The sequence below is a fragment of the Neovison vison genome, chromosome 12, assembly GCF_020171115.1.
Source record: "Neovison vison isolate M4711 chromosome 12, ASM_NN_V1, whole genome shotgun sequence".
Taxonomy (NCBI): domain Eukaryota; kingdom Metazoa; phylum Chordata; class Mammalia; order Carnivora; family Mustelidae; genus Neogale; species Neogale vison.
This window is the reverse complement of record NC_058102.1, coordinates 88784776-88809540: the sequence shown is the minus strand read 5'-3', so window position 1 is coordinate 88809540 and position 24765 is coordinate 88784776. Positions and strand designations below refer to the sequence as shown.

The following is a 24765-nucleotide window of genomic DNA, read 5'->3' as shown; positions in this document are numbered from 1 at the left end:
GAATGCAGGGATAAGGAGACTGGATTTTATACCTTCAACAATGGGAAGCCACTAAAGGTGTTTACCATCGGGGGAGGGACTGGTGATAGGGGAGCAGAGGCGGATTTAAAGATAATTCTGGAAGCCAAGTGGGGACTGTTGCTCAGGACAGAGGCAAGGGGTCTATGCTCTCTTATCTCCCTCCCAGCTCCCCTTCAGCTGGTGCTGTTGGCTCAGCCAGCCCAGCAGTCCCTGGAGTGAAGATCTGGAATCCGTGGGACTGAGGGGGCCTCAGTGTGGGGACTCTCGGACGTTGGGTCCACATTTGGCCAAGGAGTTCTGTCCACAATAAAGCCTGGACCTTAAAGCCTTTCCTGCCTTTTGGGTAGCACAGGTCAGGATGAACTGTTCTGGGCCAGAGTGGCTGGCCTCGCCAGGGAAGGGTTCAGGTATGCAGCTGGCTCTCACCTCGTTCTCAAGTGCAAAGGGGACAGTTTGGAACCAGCTCATTGGGTCCCTGGGGACACTGCAGAGGCTCAGTCCACCCACAGATGTGTCCCAGAGTATCCCCTCTCTCTCCTAGTGATTCCTAAACCCAGGCGTTACTGACCCCCAACTTTTCCTACTCTCTCCTCCTCCCTCAGGTATCAGGTCAGGGTGCGGGGCGGGGTTGGGGGGGGAATCCACTGGAATGCTGAGCCTCACTCAGTCCTGGGGTCTCGGAAAATGTCTCAGAAACAGGCGGATGGAGGCTGTGACCTCTCCAGGATTGTTCTTATAGGGGCATTGGCTGGCTTCTGGGCTTCCATCTCCGGGAATCAGGGACTGTATCGTTTAGAACTTCTCTTACAGGAAGGGACTCATCCTTCTCTTTGTCCCAAGGCAGGCCACTTGCCTTTCTTCATGTCCTGGTTCTCTCTGTCCCCCTCCCCAATCCATTTATCCTTTGGGACAGGGCTGGAAAGGTGGGGAACACCAGACTCTGCTCTGAGCTTGGTGCAGGCGTGCTGTCTGCGGGCCCTCTTCTGTCTTGGGGCAGGGGTGTAATTTGCCCCCTCTCTGGCTCTGGAACCAGAGATGAATCCATACATCCCTCCAAGCCCTGACCTGCGGTGCTCCCATCACCACTCCCTGCCCCCATCCTCTGCCCTCCTCTATTTCACTCATCAGTAAGTATCAGCAAGATGCCTGCCACCTCCGGGAAGCCCACCCCGCTTCCCCTGCATGCTCTCCTTCTCTGTAATCCTTGGTGCAGCTCTCCTCTCAGGTGACAAAACAGGGCAGACTCTGCTGGACCTCGGTCCCCTGTGGCTTCCTGTGGAGGGGTTAGTCTGGTTTGTCCAGAAACACTTTATCCTCTTCAAGGGCAGCAGCTGCATCTCTTCCTGGTGTGGTGGGGATGGGTGAGAGACTGGCTGGTGTGGCGGGTCAAAGGGAGAAGAGAGGTATATGTGTTTTGTGTGTGTGTGAGTGAGTGAGAGAGACAGAGACAGAGACAGAGACAGAGAGACAGAGAAAACAGGGACAGAAATGCCCAGCTGGAGAGGTTGTGAGGACACGAACTGTCCCCTAAACCCCTGCCAGCCCTTGTCACGACTAAGCCCCCACGGATTATATTCTGCTCTCTGGTGTATAATTTGCATTTTGTGTATTATGTGCATAGATGACTATACCTTCCCCTCTGTTAATGTGCGATGTGCTTCACTCCGGATGCCCCAGGATGTTTCTTCTCTACTTCCAGGGTCTGGGGCCGCCATGCCTCCTTGAGGACTGGGGCTTGAGCTCCTGCCCTGTTGTCTTTAGACCTGCAGTGAGCATGGAGTTAGATGGACCCATTTGGTAAGCTGTGAAAACACAGGCCTTGCCTGAAGTTCAGTTTACAGAATCCCAGCCCCTCTGGGTGGGCGTGGCCAGTTGCTCTGACTCCCTCCCCGATGTCCACCCCCAGGCGCCTGGCTGGGATGAGAATGAGGCTGGCTGGCTTCCAGACCCCAGGAGAGCGCCTGAGAAAGTCCCTCATTTGGGCAGAAATCGGCCTCCTGTGGTTTTCACCACTGTGGTCTGGTTATACCGCTGGGGGTCGCGAAGATGGGTCCAATTTCACCCCCTAAATGACAATCCTTCAGACATTTGGCATCACAGAAAGTGAAAGGGACCTCAGAGGAGATAGAAGGCTAAATGTAGAGGGGAATGGGCCCAGGGAGGAAAGAACAGTGTGAAAGTTGCCCAGTGAGTCAGCCTGGCCCCATCTCCTGCCATCGCCCGGGACACGTTTCTTCCCTCCTCAACTCCCTTTTCTCCAGGTCAGACTCTTCTTCACCTCTGAAATCTGACTTTAATCTGCTTGGTCCAAAATTGAATTCACTCGTATGTGCACATTCTGTCTCTCCTTGAGCTCACCCTGTAAATTTACACATTGTCTTGCCCAGAGGGGCGTAAGTGGTACTGGGTGGTCAAGAAATACCAGATGAAGGAACCAGCAAAATAGCTGATACCCACAGAGTTCCTTCAGTGAACTGCGTGCCTTTCCTCCCCGCCCAGGGCTCTGAGGTGGGTTCATTTCAATGAAGAGGAAACCCAGATGACATATGTCTCAAACTCTGGCTCCCAGGTAATAGATATACCTCTGGGCTGCTGCGTCGTTACAGTCTCAAAACACTGTCCTGGTGTCCCGGCTGGTAAATAATAGTGCCTGCCTGAACTGTAAGTGGTCCGTGCCTCCCACCCCCCACCCCGCTTGTCTTCCTGGGACTCCTCCCACCTTCAGCCCTAAGGAGCAGGCACGCAGGCTCAAAATCCTTTCCCCACCAGCTTCAAAGCCTGGGCTTCTGCAGCTCGTGCCCAAACTCAGAACCGAAAATCCTTGCGTCCAGATGACTTTCTTTCCCTGCCCCCCCCCCGCCCCGACTTGCAGAGTTTAGAAAGGAAATGTAGTGCAGGTAATGTACAAGGAAAACCCCAGTGGCCCCTGGAATTATGGGCTCGGACACATGAACATTTATTTCTACACTGAAACTTGGAAATAGTCACACTGAATTGGATATGTAAAAACTATAAAGAGTCCCATGTCAGGTTTTGCATGTTAAGTGAATGACGGACAAGTTTTAGTCTCCAGAGCTTCTGGAATTTGGAATTGTTGGGGTAGGAGCTGAACAATAAGAGACTGCCTCGGAAGGGTGATTGTGTGACTTGATAGGAGCTTGAGTAAGGTGGAGAACTTGCAGAGAAGGGCTGGATGGGAGCACCTGAGGGAGCTCCAAGGGACCCCAGGAAGACTTTGATTAGCCCAGGGTTGTGACCATCCAGCCATCATTAGCCCTGCCAACAGAAGGATCTGATAGCTCTGAGGGGCAGAGCGTGGCTGGGCCTGGCGCCGGACATGGCTCAAGGCAACATCAAGGTGGGCAGCAGGGTTTTGGGCTGAAGAGAGCCATGTTCTGCAAGTAGGATGTGACTTCCTTATTTAGATCTGGGGCCTTGGGGCAGCCATGGGAGGGTGGCAATCCTGGAGAGTAGCTGCTGGTACAAGACCCTTTTGTTCTGGACTTTTGGCTCAGCTCAGTTCTCTGTGTGTCTTTGCTGTTCTTGCCAGCTCAAGGTTATCTCCCTGAGATGTATTACTTGAAGCTTGGCATTTGCCCACCATCGCTCACTTGCTCCTGCTATAGCCAAGAGGAGACTCAGATTTTTCTGGGACCCTAAGAACATGTGTTTATTGAGTCCCTACTATGTGCTAGGCAGGGCAGTTGAGCCTCTGGGGGCTACGTTCTCCTTATTCTCTCATCTGGAATTCATGCCCTTCCCACGGCACAAATCCTAGCATCCCCGAGAGTTCCATTTCTGCCATGAGTCATGATCACCGTCCTTTCTCAGAACGCCTGGAGCATGTGCTTGCCCTGCCATTTCTTGTCTCTAAATTCACCTCCTGAGCTTTCTCATATTCTTGTCTTCTGTTTTGTTATTTGAATTTTTTGTTTGAATGCTCAGTGTTTGAATCATTGAGGGCTAAGACCAAGGGTCTCCACCTGGGTCCAGGTTATCCCCAAAGTAGGCACCTGCCCCTCCTTCCCTGAACATGTGTGGAATGCAGGGGTAACCACAGCAGAGGACCGGAGGACTGTAAAATCCTTCAAAGAAGGGGGGAAATGGTGCCTTAAGCCCATAAACATTTGCACTATGCATTCCTAAATGACGGTTGGCAGGATTTAAGGTCCCACACTCTTCCATCACAGGGGCTGGTTCAGTGGCTGAGGGAGACTGTGTTTCTGTATCTGGGGAAAACCGGTAAAAGCCACCTGGTAATAACAGCAATAGCATTCATTCCACACGCTTGCATGCTCAATCAATAACTTTTGTAGTTGTTAGAGGATTTTCCTCTGGCCAGAATGACTTAGGCGGGGAAAGACCTGGGAGTTTCTTAGAGCTGGGGAGGTTGGTGGAATGGGGCCACAGAACGAGGAAGTTCAGCCATCCCCTCCCACCCCTGCCGCCATTCCATTCTGTTTCTTGGTACAAAGAAGAGCTACAGAGGGAGAAGGATGGCTATGGACAGCTAAAAATGTCCCTCTTCTCGATTTTTTCCTCCTTCCCTTGGCTGTTCTGCCTGCAGTGTTCCATCCTGCTAGCTTTTTTGTTCCTTTAGTGGTTCATTCATTCAAAAGCTAATGAGAGCTGATGGCTAACTTCAGAAATTTAGCTTGCCAGCATTAAACCCCTAGTAGCTTGAAATTGACCACTGTGGGAGTATTTACACCATGGAAATTGGAAAATGCTATTGGTCAGGGCTACTTTTTAAATTTTTATTTATTTATTTATTTTGCCTCCCCCCTCTCTTGCCCATTTATTGGTGACTTAACCTACGTTAGAGCTGTGCTAAGTCCCAGGAGTATAACAGTGAACAAAGCAGCCCAGTCTTTGCCCATGGGGAGCTTACATCCAGAATGGTCCTGTCTAATATGGTAATACGGTAGCCCTTAGCCTCTCACCTCTACTGTGGCTATTTACATTAACTGAAATTAAATGTAATAAAAAATCATTTCCTCAGTCACCCTAACCATATTTCAAGTTCTCAATAGCCACATGTGGTTGCTAGCTACCATATTAGACAACACAGATATTTTCTTCACTGCAGAAAGTTCTATCATTGGATGGTGCCTAGAGACAGGAGAAGGACAAGAGGAACGGGGAAGTTCGATACCCAGACCCAGATAAGACCTTCAAAATGGTAGAACCAAGTACTCTGCGGTGGTGGTGGTGGGGTGTGTCTCTCAAGTTTCAGCAAATACTATAGCAGTTCTCACCCTTCCCTTGTTCACCATGGGGTATGCAAGTTGATCTAGTTTACTCTACCCCATTCTGTTCATTTTATTACAAACATGCTCATTAATCAAATCTCTGTGCTCATACTGGGACATTTGAAAAACACTGCTTTGACGTCAGTGGGGGTGGGACAGGGTGATGGGGGAAGAGCCAGTGATGGATGCCGGTGGGGAGGGCTTCCTGGAAGAGACTGCAGGGGCACTGGGGAGAAGGAAAGGGACAGGGGAATCTGGCAAAGGGAACTAGTTTGGTGGAGCCAGGGGCCACAAGGGGCTGGAATTCACTCCTCAAACCTGGGTTGCTTTAAAGGTTCTGCCTTCCTGTCCTCTTTTGGCTTCCGCTCCCCAGCCTTTTCATCTGGCCTTGATTGTAAATCATTAGCGCTAGCACTGGACATAAAGCAGGACTCAAACACAGGCATGTGTGGGAAGGGCCTGGGAGTGGCTCAACAGTGTAAATGAATGGCTTCATATCTGTCGAAGGGGTGAGTGATGGAGAAAGGTCAGCCAACTTGGCAGGTCAACCCTGCCACCTGGGGTTGGTGGGGGAATGTGGAGAACTCTGGGCTTTGGGTCCATAGCACTGCAATGCCTTCAAATCCTCAGTTTATTCTAAATTCCTCCTGCTATAGTACCAGCCACTTGAACATGTTCCGATCAGGCCTTCGGTGGAGACAGTATCCCAAGACCCAAGGATTACTGAAATTCTAATTCCCTGAGAATTAGAATTCTCAGGGAGAATTCTAGAGTTCCCAAGTAGAGGCCTGCTCCCCCAGCTCATCCCTGGGCAGGTGGGGCTGAGGCCAGAAGCGGAGCTCATCCTTCCACAGTGCTCGGGACTCCCTCTACCTGGGTTAGGAGAGGAGTAATCACTCACACATGAAATCTTATGGAAGAGGGAGTTCTGTGTAACCCTAGTGGGCAGGATTGGTCTAGAAGTTTGGGAGGCAGATGTCGGCCCAGTAGAAGGAGTGACAATGTTCTATTAACTAGCATGCCCAAGGGAGCCGGGCTGTTTTAAAATCTTCACACAGAAAAAGTTGGGAAGGCCAGGAAGAGGATTTCTACTTTGAGAGGCCAAGTTTGAACCGTTCGTTCATTCATTCATTCAACTTATTTATTGACCACCTGTTGTTTGCACAGTGCTAGGCACTGGGGTTACAGCTGAAGACCAGCAGACAGAAATCCCTAATGTCTTGGAGCTGACATGGGTAGTAGGTGGGAGGAGAGGGAAGACAAGCGCAGGGGGATCTGGAAGGCCTCCTACACTGTGAGGATGGTAGAATGTACGGAACTGGATGGAATTTCATGGCTCACTTCCTCCGGCATTATTCTGGGTGATCCTCACAACCACTCTTCAAACAGGATAGACCAGGCCAGTGTCTTGCATCTAACCCGGGCTCAAGAAGAGAATGTCTTGGGATGCCTGGTGGGCTCAGTTGGTGGAGCGTCTGACTCTGGATCTCGGGGTGGTGAGTTCAAGTCCTACATTGGGTGTAGAGCTCCCATTAAAAAGAAGAAGGAGGGCGCCTGGGTGGCTCAGTGGGTTAAGCTGCTGCCTTCGGCTCAGGTCATATCTCAGGGTCTTGGGATCGAGTCCCGCATCGGGCTCTCTGCTCAGCAGGGAGCCTGCTTCCTCCTCTCTCTCTCTCTCTCTCTCTCTGCCTGCCTCTCTGCCTACTTGTGATCTCTCTCTCTCTGTCAAATAAATAAATAAATAAATAATCTTTAAAAAAAAAAAAAGAAGAAGGAGAAAAATAAATAAATAAATAAATAAATAAATAAATAAATGTCTTTATTTCACTGATGAAAAACTGAGACCCAGGGAGTGGCTGACTCGAGGTCACAGAGGTAGTGACAGGACTGGGACTGGATTCAGATTTTAGAACTTACCAGCTTTTCTCACTCTGATGGGCCATCCAGACCCACGGAAGCCAGAACATCTCTCTCCTTAGCTCCCTTTATCAAGGAGAGCCGAGGCTTTCCCCAGGGCTGGGAGAAGGAAAAGGCACCTGGGCCATGGGTAGGGTACTGGTTTGGGGTGGCGGGTGGTCTGCAAAGTACCCTTCTCATTCCTGGTAACCAATGGGTATTACCTTCCGGAAGTTATATGGCAGGACTTCCAGAGAGAGAAGGAGTTAGGGGAGGTTATGGAACCTGGGAAGAGGACTCCTGAATTCTGGTGGGTCCTCAATTACTTATGATAACATCAAGCTAAGCACTTACTGTGGGCTAGCCAGGGTCCTAAAACTTTGCATATGTTAATTAATTTAATCCTCTCAACAACCCCAAAAAGCACTATTTTAGCTTTATTTTAGGACAAAGACTACTAAACCTGGACAGGAAAGGAACCTGGCCACAGTCACCCAGCTAGTGAGTGGCTCACCAGAGATTTGAGCCCAATGTTTGCCTCTCAGGAGCTCAGGCCTCTGCCACTCCCGGGTCCAGAGCCCATCTCCCTCCCTATTCCCTCAGCCAGCTTCTGGCCAACGCACTGCTCTAGACACCAGCCTCCCTCTCGGCCTAGAAACGGACCGTATCCCAGGCCTCCTCCAAGGTCGAACTCCTCGGTGGGGCGGTGCGGGGGCGAGGGTGGTGGGGCGAGGGCTGGGGGGGGATGCGAGGGCGGGGGGTGAGGGAAGGAACTGGAAGAACCTGAAAAAGCTTTGTGTTGGGGTGGGATTCCCCTTAAAGCCAAAGCTAAGGTGGGAACGCATGGGGTGTGGGGAGGAACCAAGAGAAGGACTACGGGGAGCGCGCGGCGAGGTTGGCCCAGATAGAGCTGGGTTGGGCTGGAAGAGGAACCCTAGACCTCAAAAATTCTTTAGAAGAGCTGGGGCTCTTGCCCTAGCTCTGCGCCACCCGCGGTCTCGGCTCATTTCCGAGCAAGCCGCGTGGGGAAGCAGCGCTCCTGCCTGCGCCCTTCTTTCTCTCCCGCTCCGTCCTCACAGCCTTGGGAAGCAGCCCACGGCGGACCCAGAAGGGCGCTGCGCTCCCCCCCCACCACCCAGTCACCTCCGCGCGGCCCCACGGTGCTGGCGGGTGTCCCCAGCCTTGAGGGCTTAGCTTTGATCATCCTCGTAGCCCGGCTCAGGCTGGTGCCCCAGCGGCAGGGCTGCCGTGCCTCCCGCCGCCCGTTCACCAGCACCCTGCCTCCAGCTGAGGGCTCTCCTGATTGCAAGTTTGTCCTGAGACTCCTGGGAAAACACAGGGTGAATCCCAGGGCACTTGCGACTTCCCTCCAGTCTCTTAAGGGAGAGCTTTTTCCTTTTTTTTTTTTTTTTTTTTAAAAGATTTTATTTATTTGAGAGAGAGAAGATGAGAAGGGTGAAGGTAAAAAGGAGAAGCAGACTCCCTGCTGTGCAGGGAACCCTATATGGGACTGGATCCTGGCACTCCAGGATCATGACCCCAGCCGAAGGCAGTCGCTTAACCAACTGAACCACCCAGGTGCCCCTTCCTTTTTTAAAAACAAGATTTTATTTACTCATTTGAGAGAGCACGTGGGCATGAGCCCAGTGGAGAGGCAGAGGGAGAGGGAGAAGCAGACTCCTTCCTGAGCAGGGAGCCAGCCAGCGGGGGCCCAATCCCAAGACCCCGAGATCATGACCTCAGCTGAAGGCAGAAGCTTAACCATGTGGCCAGGGGCTCTTTCCTATCATAACACTCAAGGGCAAAGATTTGGGTGTGGGTGTGTGTGCGCCTGCATACATGTTTAGGGTAAGAATTGCATTATAAATTTTTTTAGAGAAAACAAGCGCAAAACATTTTATGTACCAATTTTTTAAAAATTAAACTTTTTATTTTGAGATAATTATAGACTCACATGCAGTTGTAAGAAATAATACAGAGAGGGGCGCCTGGGTGGCTCAGTGGGCTAAGCCTCTGCCTTCTGCTCAGGACATGGTCTCAGGGTCCTGGGATGGAGCCCTGCGTAGGTCTCTCTGCTCAGCGGGGAGTCTGCTTCCCCCCTTTCTCTCTCTGCCTGCCTCTCTGCCTTCTTGTGATGTCTCTCTGCCAAATAAATAAATAAATAAAATCTTTAAAAAAAGACATTAAAAAAAAGAAATAATACAGAGAGATCCCACCTACTTTTTACCCAGTTTCCCCCATTTGTAGCATCTTGCAAAACGGTAGTATTTTATGACAGACAAGATAAGGACATGGATAAGAGAAAAGATACAAAACATTTCCATCACCAAAGGATCCTTGGTGTTTTCCTGGTATGGCCACACTCACTTTCCTATGGCCCCATCTTCTCCTTAACCTCCCTTGCCCCATCACTAAGTTCTCCTTTTCTAGAATTTTGTCATTTCAAGAATGTTCTATAAATGGAACCATACATTATGTAATCTTCTGGGATTGACTTTTCTCAATTAGCATAATTCCCTGGAGATTCATCCAGGCCATTGCCTTTTATCAATAGTTCATTCCTTTTTATTGTCGGATAGTATTCTACTGCACGGATATGTCCCAGATGAAACATTCATTCTTTCATTCAAGGACATCTGGATTGTTCTTAGTTTTTAGCTATTAAGAATAAGGTTGCAAGGCTTCTGGGTGGCCTGGTCCACTGAGCGTGGGACTCTCCGTTTCGACTCAGGTCATGATCTCAGGTCCTGGGATGGAGCCAGGTGGGCTCTGTGTTCAGCACAGGGTGTGCCCGAGACTTTCTCTTCCTCTACCCCACATGCTCTCTCTCTCCAAAATAAAGAAAAGAATAGAGTTGCTTTTCCTGCCCATGTTATTGTGTGAGCATAAGTTTTATTTCCCTAGGGTAAATGCCCAGGAGTGCAATTGCTGGGTTTTACATTTAGATTTTTAAAAAAAAATTTATTTACTTATTTGAAAGAGTGAGAGAGAGGGAGAGGCAGACTCCCCACTGAGCAGGGAGCCCGATGTAGGACTTGATCCCAGGACACCAGGATCATGACCTGAGCCAAAGACAGATGCTTAACTGACTGCACCACCTAGGAATCCCTATATTTAGATTTTTAAGGAAGAGCCAAACTGTTTTCAGCGTGGCTGTGCCATTTTGCGTTCCCATCAGCAATGTAGGAGTGATCTGGTTTCTCTATATCCTCTGTAGCACTTGGTTTTGTCTATTGTTAATTTTAGTCATTTCAATAGGTGAGTAGTGATATCTCACTGTGATTTTAATTTGCATTTCTCCCCAGCTGGTGATGTTGAACATCTTTGCACAAGCTCATTTGCAGCCTGTTTTACCTTCTTCAGGAAACTGTTTTTTCATATCTTTTGCCCATTTTCAAACTGGCTTGGTTTTTTTGCCACTGAGTTTGAGAATTCTTTTTTTTTTTTGAAGATTTTATATATTTATTTGACAAAGACACGGCAAGAGAGGGAACACAAGCAGGGGGAGTGGGAGAGGGAGAAGCAGGCTTCCTGCCAAGCAGTGGTCCAGATGCAGGGCTTGATCCCAGGACCCTGAGATCATGACCTGAGCCGAAGGTAGACACTTAACTGACTGAGCCACCCGGGTGTCCTGGTAGTTGTTTTTGTTTTTTAGATTTATTTACTTATTTGAGAGAGAGGGAGAGACAGTGTGGGGGTGGGGGGTGCAGAGGGAGAGAGAGAAAGAATCTGAGGCAGATTCTGTGCTGAGGGTAGAGCCTAACACAGGACTCCACCTCACGATCCTGATATCATGACCTGGACCAAAATCAAGGGTCAGATGCTCAACTGATAGAGCCGCCCAGGCACCCTGAGTTGGTAGTGTTTTTGAGTGTACCTCTTTGTATAGATTTGTAAATGGTTAAAATGTTTTCTAGTGGTCACATTTATTTATTTAGTAAGCTCAATTCCCAGTGTGGGTCTTGAACTCATGACCCTAATTTCAAGAGTTGTATGCTCTACCAACTAAGCCAGCCAGGTATATCACTAGTAGTCACATTTATAGTAGAGCATTAAGAAAGGACTTTAATAGACTCCACACTTAATTTAAAACTAGAACCCTGTGATCAAGTCATTACTGCCAAAGATTCCTGTGGGTCAGATCCTTCTCATTATGGCGCTGACCCTGTTGCCCTTTAAGGTAACCATACCCACTTTGATTCTGGTGGTCAGCTGTTGCCACCTGGCCTCTGCCATGCGGGGATCCCATCATTGCTATCAAAATCAGGAAGCCCATTTCCATAGCAGTCCTTCCATCTTCATCCCTGAGCATCCAGAGAAAAATTAGCACAGCACTTTTTAAGAATGCTGTGTTTCTCTTAACAGCATATTTCCCAATGCCTCAGTGAAGGGGATATTCTCTAGGCCTGCTTGGGGGAATTATTCAGGGGTGAGTGAATAGATTGTACGTGATAAATCCATTCCAACATTCCTTTCTTGCTAAATCTTAGATTCTTTTCTCTGAATTATGCAATAGGGTTTCTGATATCTCAGCTTCATTTATTGTACAGTATGTCTGAGGCCAGGTTTGATTTTTAATTTATTTTTAAAGATTTTATTTACTTATTTGACAGAGAGAGAGAGACAGAGCACAAGCAGAAGGAGTGGCAGACAGAGGGAGAGGGAGAAGCCAGCTCTCCACTGAGCAGGGAGCCTAATATGGGGCTTGATCCCAGGACCCCGAGATCAAGACCTGAGCCAAAGGCAGACACTTAACCAACTGAGCCACCGAGGCGCCCCTGAGACCAAGTTTTAGCTAATCAACTAAAGGAAGAGATAAAATCATTCCTGGCTAAGGAAGCTGAAGCTAGCACACTGAGTTTGGAGTCTCTGAATCCATATAAATAAACCCATATAAATAAATTCAGCCCCATCTAAAACTGTGTCTACCTTTTTGGTTCAACACCCTTAGAATCCAACTCCATACGAATTCCCCAAGTTTGTGTCTATATAAACTGACAAAATATTTGCTTTTTTTTTTTTTTTTTGGCTTGTAAGTCTACTCCAGGGTCAGATTTTGTACGAGTCATTTATTACATGTTAACTATGTCAGGTGAAGCTCTTACAGAGTCTCCAAGCAAGATAGAACCAGCCTTATTAGACAGAGAAGGCGGGGCTGCCTCTCCTAGTCAGTGAGGTTTAGGATGGTCTGAGTACTCAGCATCCTCAAGTATATCCCAAACTTCCTTTTCCCATTCTTAGGATTCCTCCTCAATGCCCTGGCTTTCATGTAAGACCTGGTTGTGATCCCAACTTATGCTGCGGTGTGAGGCTTTAGCTCCATCAGCCCTGGGGCTATAGGAGTTGAGAGATTCATTTAGGAAGTCTTAAAAGCAGCCTGGTCCTCTCGAGCCAAGATTTTTAAAATTATTATTATTACCATGTAATGCATTATTTGTTTCAGAGGTACAAGTCTGTGATTCATCAGTCTTACACAATACACAGCATTCACCACAACACTACCCTCCCCAGTGTCCATCACCCAGCCACCCCATCCCACCCACCCTCCTCCCCTCCAACAACCCTCAGTTTGTTTCCTGAGATTAAGAGTCTCTTATGGTTGGTCTCCCTCTCTGGTTTCATCTTGTTTCATTTTTTTCCCTCTCTTCTCCTATGATCCTCTGCCTTTTTTCTCAAAATCCATATATCAGTGAGATCATATGATAGTTATCTTTCTCTGATAGACTTGTTTAACTTAGCATAATACCCTTTAGTTTCATCCATGTCGTTGCAAATGCCAAAAATTCATTTTTGATGGCTGCATAGTATTCCATTGTGTATCTACCTATATACAACACCTCTTATTTATCCATTCACCTGTTGATGGATGTCTGAGCTCTTTCTATAGTTTGGCTATTATGGACATTGCTGCTATATTGGGGTGCAGGTGCCTCTTTGTATCACTACATTTGTATCCTTGGGGTAAATACTCAGTCGTGTGATTGCTGGGTCATAGGATAGCTTTATTTTCAACTTTTTGAGGAACCTCTATATTGTTTTCCAGAGTTGACCCAAGAATTTAAAACTCGGGACTTTCCTTTCCTTTCTCTAAGCTCAGCAGTGTTGCCAAAGCAGACAAACCACCCCCAGAGAGCCCTTGGTTTCCCTTTTCCCACTGTAATCGTCTATCTTAACAGCTGTAGAGTCTGCCCAAGATTTACTTTCAAGAGGCCAGTCATTCCAGGTATCCCCAAATGGTAAATTAAGTTATGGTTTTGCTGTTACATGTGGTTACTGAGACCTCCCTGCCTTCAGACCCAGTCAAGAACGGCCACGATGGAAAAGAATATGGAGGATCCTCAAAAATTTAAAAACAAAACTACCATAAGATCCAGCAATTCTCCTTTTGGGAATATAGCCAAAGGAAACGAAAACACTGACTCAAAAATATAACTGCACCCCCATGTTCATAGCAGCATTCCTTAAAATAGCCAAGACATGGAAATAACCTGGTCCATTGGTGGATGAATGACTATAGAAGTTGTGGCATACATATGCAATGGGATATAATTTAGCCATAAAAATCCAGGAAAGCGGGGTGCCTGGGTGGCTCAGTGGGTTAAAGCCTCTGCCTTCAGCTCGGGTCATGATCCTGGGGTCCTGGGATCGAGCCCCGCATGGGGCTCTCCACTCGGTGGGGGGCCTGCTTCTCCCTCTCTCTCTGCCTGGTGCTCTGCCTACTTGTGATCTCTGTCTGTCAAATAAATAAATAAAATCTTTAAAAGAAATCCAGGAAATCTTACCATTTGTGACAATGTGGGTGGAGATTGAAGGCATCATGCTCACTGAAATAAGTCAGACAGAGAAAGACAAATACTGTATGTCCTCATTTATAAACCAAAACCCAAAGCTAAACTCATAGAAAAAGAGATCAGGGGGCACCTGGGTGGCTCAGTGGGTTAAGCCTCTGACTTCGGCTCAGGTCATGATCCCAGAGTCCTGAAATGGAGCCCCGCGTCGGGCTCTCTGCTCAGCAGGGAGCCTGCTTCCCTTTCTCTTTCTCTGCCTGCCTCTCTGCCTACTTGTGATCTCTGTCTGTCAAATAAATAAATAAAATCTTTAAAAAAAAAAAAGAAAAAGAGATCAGACTTATAGTTGAAGTCAGAGAAAGAAAGTGAGACTTGAAGATGTGCAGCTGGCTTTGCAGATAAGAGAGATGGTCATAAGCCAAGGGATGCAGGTGGTCTCTAGAAGCTGGAAAAGGCAAGGACATCACTTCCGCCTGGAGCTTCTGGAAGGCATGCAGTCCTGTTGACACCTTGATTTTAGGACTTCTTACCTCCTAAACTGTAAGATAACAAATATGCATTGTTTTAAGCCACTAAGGTTATGATTGTTACAGTAATAATAGGAAACTGGTATACCTTCTAACTCCTTTTATTTACTTATTTATTTTATAAATGAGTTGAGAACATTTCTTAAAAAAAAAAACATTTTATTTATTTGAGAGAGAGAAACAGAGAGAGAGAAGCATGCACGGGCAGTGGGGAGAGGCAGAGGGAGAGGGAGGAAGCAGACTCCCCCCTGAGGAGGGACCCCAATGAGGGCACTTGATCCCAGGACCCTGGGATCACAACCTGAGCCGAAGGCACATGCTCAACTGACTGAGCCACCCAGGTGCCCCACCTTCCAATGCCTTATTTCACATACCTTGCTCTATTTTTTCCAATAACACTTACCAAATACACAATATAATTTACTTATTACATTTATTCGTTGTTTTCTGTCTCCATCTGCTAGAATATGAGCTTCACAAGAACAAGGATTATTTGCCTGTTTTAGTCAGCCATTGTATCTTCAGTTCCTAGACCAGTTTTTGGTGTATACTAAGAACTCAGTAACTATTTATTCAATGACTGGATGGATGAATGGGGTGAGTCAGAAACAAAAATGGGTGCAAAATTTCCTTCTGTGTAAAGCTGTACATTCCTGTACCATTATAAAACTAACAAAGAAAATTTCTTTTAGTATTTGTAATAGTAATATATGACCCAAAAAGTACAAAGGATACACTATGGAAAGTCAATCTCCCTTCCACTTTTGTTTCTCCCTACACTAATTTCTCTGAGTTAATCATTAATTTAAATATCTTATGTATTCTTCCAGAGAGTTTTGCGGATAGAAGTATATATACATACGGGGCACCTGGGTGCCTCAGTGGGTTAAAGCCTCTGCCTTCGGCTCAGGTCATGATCCCAGGGTGCTGGGATCGAGCCCCGCATCGGGCTCTCTGCTCAGCGGGGAGCCTGCTTCCTCCTCTCTCTCTGCCTGCCTCTCTGCCTACTTGTGATCTCTCTGTCCAATAAATAAATAAATAAAAATCTTAAAAAAAAAGAAGTATATATACATATGAATATATATTTTATCTATCTATTAGCTGTTTTTGTCTTAAAAAAGAAAACCCCAAATGTCACTGTATGATACCTGTCGTTCTGTGCCTTCCAGAAGCATTTGTTAATTTAGTATCTGGGCTGGATTGTACCTAGACAGAGGATGGATGAGATGAAACAGATGATTCCATGTTATCACCTTGGAATTGCTCATTTTCCCCTTTGGCACTCAGGGGACAGGATGGGCTGCCCCTCATGAGATCACCTTCCCAAATGGGAGATGAGGAGGTTTGCCCGAGAGGCCTTGAGTTTTCCCAGGCACATGCAGTTTAAAACAGACACATGCGGGCCTGCATCAGGAGGGAAGGTCATGGTGCTTACCCTGGTTATAGCTGGGATCTGAGTCTCCCCTTTGCCTGCCTGTTGGAATTACCAAAATCAAATGTTAACACTTGCCAGGGGGCATGGTGTTGTTGGTAAAACGCCTCCGGTTATGGGAATCATGACAAAGATTGAGAACCCCTGGGTTAAGTTTTAATACATGGAAGAAAGATCTTGGGACTGGGAATTGGGAGATGTGGTTTTTGTGCTTTAAGCTTCTAGCTCTGCGGCCTTCGGCAGGTCACATGATATCTGGGAACCTCAGCACTTTCTTCTCTGAGTGAGAGCCAGTAACACCCTTTGCCCTGCATAGCTCACAGGATTGTAATGGGGATCAAATGCATTAGCGCCCTGGGAACTGTGAGACATTGTCCCATGGGAGGGGTAGTCATGTCAGGTGCACCGTTTTGGGTTACCCTCTGGTCGGCTTGAATCAGCCTCAAGTGTGGCTTGGGATCTGCCAAGGGGCTTTCTGCTTTAGCCTCCTGCAGGTCCTCACCCCAGGTCACTTGCAGCCAGCATCTGGCTACTTGGCCATCTGTCTCTCCTTTTTAGGGGCCCTAGGAAGGTTGCACCTCTCTTGACTAAATTACAGGGAGGGCCCCATGCAAGTCTTTGCGGAGGTGGGGGCAGGGCCCTCATCAGCTCTGGGGCTTCCGTGTGGTCGGAGCAAGCACATTTAGTATCAAGCTTACACATCTGGAAAATAGGGACACGCATGGGCAAGACAACTACTTCATTGCTTTCCTAAACAGATCTCATGGGGCACCTGGATGGCTCAGTCAGTTCAGGGTCTGCCTTTGGCTTGGGTCATGGCTTCAGGGTCCTGGGATGGAGTCCTGCATCGGCTCCTTGATTCTCCCTTTCCACTGCCCCTGCTCATGCTTTCCGGCTCTCTCTCTCTCTCAAATAAAATCTTTTTTTTGTTTTTTTTTAAGATTTTATTTATTTGACACACACACAGAGAGAAATCACTAGTAGGTAGAAAGGCAGGCAGAGAGAGAGGGGGAAGCAGGCTCCCCACCAAGTAGAAAGCCTGATACGGGGCTCGATCCCAGGACCCTGAGATCATGATCCGAGCCTTAGGCAGAGGCTTAACCCACTGAGCCACCCTGGTGCCCCACCTCAAATAAAATCTTAAAAAAAAAAAAAAAAAAAAAGTTAAATCAACAGATTTCAGAAGGTAAAACTCAACCACCTGGTCCCAAATCTTTGTCTCCTGTGGACTCTACACTCTACACAGAGTGGGGAGGAGGGTGTGGGAAGAGTAGGGGACACCGGGGATCTAGAGGTGAGACAGGTAACTGCTGGCAGTTATTCAGGGAAGGTAGGCTTCAGAAGGGTGAGAAGCCCTTCACCAGCGCTCCATGTTCTCAGCTAGGAAGTTTTCCTCTGAATAGTAGCACCCAGGAGCCCAGAGACAGCCAGGGTCCCTGCTCACAGAAGCTCCAGGAAGCTGCCCGACTCTGCTCCCTTCGCAGCCTGTCAGGGCCCTATGGTGCTGAAGACTTCTGGCCTGTCCTTCCAGGGGGCGCCCCACCAGCATCCAGGGCTGCCTGTCCTCACCTGGATGCTCCCCACCAGCATCCAGGCTGCACTGTCCTCGGGACCTCCCATAGGCAGAGCACCTCAAGCAGGGCTATCTTTAGCTTTTGTCCACCAAGGAACCCATTGTTTTAGAGATTGGAGACTCAACACGCTGTATTTTAGCTAAAAACTCTGTTTTTCATTTTGTTTTGGTTTGTTTGTTCACAGTCTTTTTTTTTTTAGATTTTATTTATTTGTCAGAGACAGAGAGAAAGAGAGAACAAGCAAGGAAAGTAATAGGCAGAGGAAGAGGGAGAAACCGGCTCCCCACTGAGCAGGGAGACTGATGCAGAGCTCCATCCCAGGACCCTGAGATCATGACCTGAGCTGAAAGCAGACCTTTAACCGACTGAGCCACCCAGGTGCCCCTGTTTTTCATTTTGATGGAAGATTCATTTGATGGAAGATTCATTATCCTGGGATCTTCAGGCATCAACTTTTCCCTTCCTGAATTCTCCCTGCTATGACCTTCCTGGGGGGCTCTTCCCAGGCCCAGGACACTTATCACCTGCTAGCACATTATGTTATGTTTATTTATCTGTCTCCCGTCACCAGAATGTAAACTTCATGAGGATAGTGATTTTGTCTTTTCCGTTCAGTGATATGTCTCTACTTCCTGGAAGAGTGGCTGGTACATAGTAGGTATTCAGTAAGTATTTGTTGAGGGAATGGATAAAAATACACTTTTTTCTCCTTAGATTTTATTTTTTTATTTAATTTTTATTTATTTACTTTAGATTTTTTTTTTTTTTTTTTTAAGATTTTATTTTTTTAGGTAATCTCTACACTGACATGGGCCTCGGACTCACAACCCTGAGATCAAGAGTCACATGCTTCACTGACTGAGCCAGCAGGTGCCCCCAAAGTGCACACACTTTGAACCATTAGGCTGTGAGCTTGACAAGGTAGGGGCAATACTCACTTTGTCTACCACACAGCTATTCAGTGCCCTAGCCTAGGGCCTGGCATAAAGTAGGTACTTCTTAAATATTTGTTAATAGGGTAGCCCAGCACACCATATCTACGAATTTGTTCTATAGATCTGCTCATGTATTAGTGCATATTAGTTACAGATATTAACAGCATATTAGTTAACATTCATCACAACTTTTCTTTCTTTCTTTCTTTCTTTCTTTCTTTCTTTCTCATCACAACTTCTTTTTGCAAAAACCAAACTACTGGTTTGCAAAAACCAAACTACTGAACAAGATGTTCATCATGAAAAGACCTGGGTTAGGTAAATTTGTACTCCACATGCTATAGTATCGGCAGCTGTTAACAAGAATGGGATGTACGATGTATGGATTAAATATAACAACCCTTCACTACCAAATAAAAGTTTTTATTGCTGACACCTGGGAGAAAATCATTCTGAGGATCCTTCTAAAAAGGATCCCAATGGCATTCCTATACAGATGCAGAAAGTTTTAGGTAAAATGATGTCATTATGTTCTATGATATCACTCAAACCAGATGGAGGTCTAATTATTAAGACAAAGGCCAAGAAAGACCTGGACATCGTTTCTCACATTGGTTTGTTGACCAGGACTAGACATGACACAGCTGAAGCTTTTGATTCTTGGGAACAGTTGGAGTGTGGTGATTCCTCTTTGTTGCAAGTTAAGAGAAAATTTATGTGATCTAGACATTCGGCTGCAAGATGGGTAGGAAAAAAGTCATTAAAATTGTTAGCAAAACAGGAGAGATGATGGAGGGTATAATTACCACAGTTCTGCGCTTTCCCCTTCACTGCTGGACTTAGAGCTTCCTTCTGGAAAATGGATTATGCATATGGATTCCAAATGGAAGTAGAAGAAGAGTCCACTCAACTGGATGAAAAAAGTGAGGCAGGTGTACGTATAGTGATTGAGAAAGGTGCCCAAGACACTCTGTGAGGTAAAGAAAGAAGGGTTTGGGAACTTGAGCTTGTAGAATGGTGTGACCCTACAGATATAGAATAAAATGAAATGTGTTCGTGTCTGTCCAGTTTAAGAAACTATTTTACAGTGGTTCCCTCTGGAGTACGTGGGAAATATTTAATTTTATTTCCTTCTTTCTTTTTAGATTTTGGGCATGTTACTTATCCCTTTTTTAATTTGAAAAGACAAATTCTCATCAACAGTACTCTCCTCTTTCTGAGGGGAGTTCTCAGAAGAGAACACAGACCTTTCCTCTGGCCGAACTCCCCTCCCCCTATGTGACACCCCCTATATGATTTCTACCTGATCAGAGGGAGGACTCATGGGTCAGAGCATCTATATACAGCATGAAAACAGTCAAGGGAGACACGAAGTGACCTTGGAACTTTTTATTGGCCTCCTGCTCCCCAAAGTGTACCCTGCTTCTGCTCCCTCAACGCCTCAGAACTTTGGTGTCATTGGTCTCAGACACGACCTTGCCGTCCACAATCCTGCGGGTAGTGGTTTTCTGGATGGTCTGCATGGAGCTGCTGCTGTCCAGGGCGTCACTGAGACTGTTAACAGAAGACCAAGCCCCAGTTATAAATAGCTGGTCAGAGTAGCAGGGAGTCGAGGGAAGGGGAGGAAAAAAACCCGTATGGTTGGGGCAAGACTCGGTCTCTTCTCCTACCTAGAGGGGGGAGCTTCTGCCACTGTTACTCCCTTGGGAGATGCAGGAGCCTGAACAGAGCTCCTGCCCAGTGCTCAGTGGATACAGATGAACAGGCACAAGGTGGGGCTTACCAAAGATGCTTTTGTGGAGAAGTGTATCTCCACTCCAGCTTGTGAGGGTGGGAGAAGGGCCCCACTTACTTGAAGTCCTCTCCATCTTCCAGCAGGCGACGGTAGGTGGCGATCTCAGCCTCCAGCTTGACCTTGACATTCAACAGGGCTTCGTACTCCTGGGCCTGGCGCTGCCCCTCTGCCCGGGTCTGGGACAGTTCAGACTCCAGGTGCAGCAGGACCCCGTTGAGCTGCTCCATCTGCATGGCGTAGCGGGTTTCGACCTCCCTGAGGCTGTTCTCTAAGCTGGCCTTCTGTGGTGGGGGCACAGGGAGGAGGATCGGGTGAGCCTCAAGATGGAGTGGAGGCAGAGCCTCTGTGAGTTTCAGCAGAGCAGTCCAAATCCCGGGATGGCTCATCCCTTCACTCTTGGAAACTTCTTGGAATACTTAGGGTATGCCAGATACTAGGGTCGTGGGTAGGAGCAGCGGAAAGTGCAAAGAGAAACCACGCTTTCAGAGCCCGTGACTTAGGATGGAAGCGGTGGGATTTGGGCCGAGACAGGATTGGGTCTGAGGCCGACAGAGGTCAGGGCCAAGAGCAGTAGGAGCAGGTGAAGTGAGGGCTCTCACCAGGTTTCTCATCGAATCCAGGTTGATCTCCAAGGACTGGGCGGTACGTCTCAGCTCCGTGAGGGTCATCTCAGCCTCTCCTATCTCTGAGGTCTGTGTGGTGATCACTGTGGTGCTTTCCTCAATCTGCAGGGTAGGTAGAGTCCTCAGGACCTTTCTTCTCTTTCGGCCTCCCCCCCACCACCTCGGGCCTCTGTGCCTCGCCTGGCTCCCATCCCTTCCCCTCGTGCACCTGCTGGGACCAGTATTTGTCCAGCTCCTCTCGGTTCTTCCGAGCCAGCTCATCATACTGGGCCCGGATGTCTGCCATGATCTTGCTGAGGTCCTGAGACTTGGGGGCATCCAACTCCACGGTCAACCCGGAGTTGGCAATTTGGTTCTGTAGACCCTTTACTTCCTGAAGGAGAGAAGATCAGAGTGAGGGGAGACTCAGGGTCAGAGCTCTGACAAGGTTCCTCCTTGCAGGAAGCCTGGGAATCAGCCGGAGAGAGCAACGGAGGAGACTCTCGGTTTTGTACTCTGGGCAATGCCGGTTCTGAGTTTTCTACTCCAGGTGAATAAAATGCCGCCCACCCCCTGCCCCAATCTACCACCCAGAGGTGGTTTCTCTCTCCTCACTTGGCTCTGACCCTCCGTCTATCCGTGCTCCACAAACTTGCTCCTTGTGCGTTCTTCCAGGAAGCCCAGCCAGATCCACCCACTCTCACTCCTCCATCAGCCCTTACATGAGGTGCTGGCTGCTTTTATCTTTTGTTCTCTCCTCACACGCTCACCCATGTCCTCTTGACCTCATCATGCTGCATTTCAGGTGACCCACTGAATAGGGCAGCAGTCTGGTTAGGAAGAGCCCAGGCTTGTAGTTCTAAACGTCCCTGCAAGTTGCAGGTGGCCTGTTCTGTCTGTCCCCCCAACCCAGACTTGTTTGGCCTTCTAGTCCCTGGCCTGACCAGTGGCCCCTGCTTGCCTCCTCATGGTTCTTCTTCATAAAGAGCAACTCCTCCTTGAGAGCCTCAATCTCTGTCTCCAGCTGCAGCCTAGTGACATTGGTGTCATCGATGACCTTGCGGAGCCCGTGGATGTCACTCTCCACGGACTGGCGCATGGCCAGTTCCGTCTCATACCTGTGGGAGTAGAAGTAATCAGAGGGGCCTCATCTCTGATCTGGAACCTTCTCAGCCCATGCCGCCTAAGAGCGCTCCCAGGGCCACAGCAAAACAGCACCCAGAGTCAGGATCAGGTGGTAATTTTCTGAGCACTGTTCTCAGTACTTGGGGGACAATATTCTTAAACTGGGTTATATCAATGAATAAGTTGTTGCAGCCTAACTCTTATCTGCCCAGCTCTGACCACAGCTGAAGATCTCACTGTGAGCCCCCACCTGAGCGACCCAGCCAGGAACAGACCAGTCGGCTCCCTAGCGCTCCCGGGCTTACTTGACTCTGAAGTCATCAGCAGCAAGACGGGCATTGTCAATCTGCAGAACGATGCGGGCATTGTCCACAGAACTTGCAAAAATCTGGGGGATTGCAGACAGAAGGCTCCATGAACGGGAAATCAATGGTGGAGGGCGTTGAGTGTGGGAAGGTGTTATGTGTATGAGTGAAAACTTCCAAGTCCCCACAATAGCTAGAGGTTACTGTCCTTGTACGCCTATCCCCTACCACCTGTGCCCTCTCACACTGTTCCCTCGTTTCCTGGAGTCCCAAATTCCAGAGTTCCCACCGGTCTCCCACTGCCCTTTTTGGGGGGGCCTCTGCTGGCCCACCTGCCCTGAAGTAAGCCAGTCCTCTCCTGGCATTTCTTTTTCCTAGAGCACCTGCTCACCTCCCCTGGTTCCCCCTATTGGCCCCTCCCACAGGTAGGCCTCCTGTTTACTTTCAGATGACTCAGCCTTAGCCACATCCGCTTAACCCTCCAATTGTCCTGCTTCGGCCAGAAGCCAGAGTGTCCAGGTCCTCTTTATGTGGCCTTGTCACACCTCCTCTCATGCAGACTTCCTCTGCAAAACCTGCCCCCCCTCCCCTTCCCGCCATCTCCCAGGAAAGGGCCCTTCTATGCCCAGCCACCGCCCTAAGGGGTTCCTATAGCTAGGGGTATGCTGGAAATGCAGGCCGCGCCAACCCCCTCCCTGTGGAATAGGGGGCGCGGTGGAGATAGAAAAGGGGAAGGAGTCAGGGCACAGAACACTATCAAAATTCCCTTCTTTGGGGGAGGGGGAGGAAGAAGCAGGGAGTGGGTAACTGGAAGGTCAAACAAGGCTGGGGGTCCGGGGCCCCTTACCTGAGACCTCAGCTCCTCGATGGTCTTGAAGTAATGCCCCCAGTCTCTGACCTGGGGTCCCTTCTTCTCCAGGTGTTCCCGGATTTTCACCTCCAGTCTCTGATTATCTGCCTCCAGGCTCCTCACCCTCTCCAGGTAGGAGGCCAGGCGGTCATTTAGGTCTTGCATGGTCTCCTTCTCGCCCTGCATGCCCCCTATGCCGGCCAGACCCCTGGCCATCCCGGCAGCCAACCCCGTGGCCAGGCCCCCGGACCCCCAGCCGCCCCGGAAGCTGGTGGAGCGGGATACGGAGATCCGGGAGCCTGAGCCTCCCGCGCCTGCATAGACGCTGGCCGCGCTGCTGACAGGCCGGACCCGGTGGCTGGGCGACTGCATGGAGCCCAGGGACCGATAGTTGGAAGAGAAGGTGGAGTGGGTGGTGAAGCTCATGCTGTTCCGAGAGTAAGATGAGAGGCCAGGACTCGAGCGCGGGCCAGGAAGCGTGCAGGTCCGCGACTGAAGTTTTATCGCCGAGGGAAGGGGTGGGGACCGGCCCGGGCAGGCCCCGCCCCCGCCACCAAGTCCCCGCGTTCGCAGAAGGTTGGGCCACAGGTGGACCGCGGCGGGAATCCGCGGTCTGTTCCCGCACTTCCCCAGCGTCCCTTCCCCCAGCACCCCCAGCACCTTCCTGCCAAGGCCACCTTCCACCCCCCAGAAAGGGGGAGAATAACCTGGACGGATCAGGGAGGCAGGTGGAGTCGGCCCTTGATGTGTAGTTTCGGGACAGGAAATGACGTTGTTATGCCCCCCTTCCCCAGGTAGAGGAGGTCCTGGCAGGTTGGAATTTGGGGGTTTTGGGAGGTGAGTGAGTGAATTCGGGTGTGAATCTCTGTAATTATCCTCAAGGGGCAGCCCAAATTCTCACCTAGGGAGAGGATATTGGGGGCGATCCTGGAGCCCCGGAGTCCCAGGGAAGAAAAGTTTGGGGCTGGAGAAGAGTAGCTCAACCCTAATCTCAAATCTGCTGGGTTACACACCCAACCCCACTACACTTGGTTGCCAGACACACCCACGTTCCCGTGTTCACTAGCACACACTCACGCCCGCATCATACAGATGTGTATTGTCAAATACTCACAAACAGATTCATGCACCAAGTAGGTTCAGACCCCTGAAAACAAAGCGATTCTCTGAGCCCCCTCCCTCCTGTGCATCTCCCCTCCACTGATTCTCCCCTGGAAGCCTGCCCTCAGGGGAACCCTTTGTGATTTCAACAGAGGACACTCTTTCCTTCCAAACACCTGTGTGTCAGCCTCACCTACACCCAAGGGGGAAACAAATACTTTCTGAGCACTTTACAGTTCAACAGCTACTTGTCGGTCACCGACTGTGTGTCAGACCCTGCTTGAGTTGTGGTGGGGGAGAACAGCAGTGACTAACACAGGCTGAAATCCCCTACGCAGACTACCACAACGACGTGTCCCACATGGTGCAGGGTCTAAGACAATAGCCAAGGCTGCCTAGAAACTTTCCAGCTGAGACTCAGCCCTTCAGGCTGGCCCTGGGCCCATCCTTACTAGGATTTTTCTGGAGGTCCCCGTTTTCCCCTGCATCCCTTCCTTCCCCTGCAATCTCTTGGAAGGCTCTCTGGATCTCAAGCTGGTCCCCAGGGAGCTCCCTCCTCCAG

At 48.9% G+C, this 24765-nt stretch overlaps 1 protein-coding gene across 1 annotated transcript; it reads right to left on the bottom strand.

The window, feature by feature from the left end:
* Positions 1–19799: 19799 nt before the first annotated feature.
* Positions 19800–23636, bottom strand: KRT18 (keratin 18). The gene is made up of 7 exons (XM_044227958.1): positions 23100–23636; positions 22253–22335; positions 21784–21940; positions 21052–21216; positions 20820–20945; positions 20278–20501; positions 19800–19979 (listed from the first exon to the last, which is right to left on the bottom strand). The coding sequence occupies exons 1-7, from the start codon at positions 23526–23528 to the stop codon at positions 19859–19861; spliced, it is 1305 nt and encodes a 434-aa protein (XP_044083893.1). The 5' UTR covers positions 23529–23636; the 3' UTR covers positions 19800–19858.
* Positions 23637–24765: the final 1129 nt, after the last annotated feature.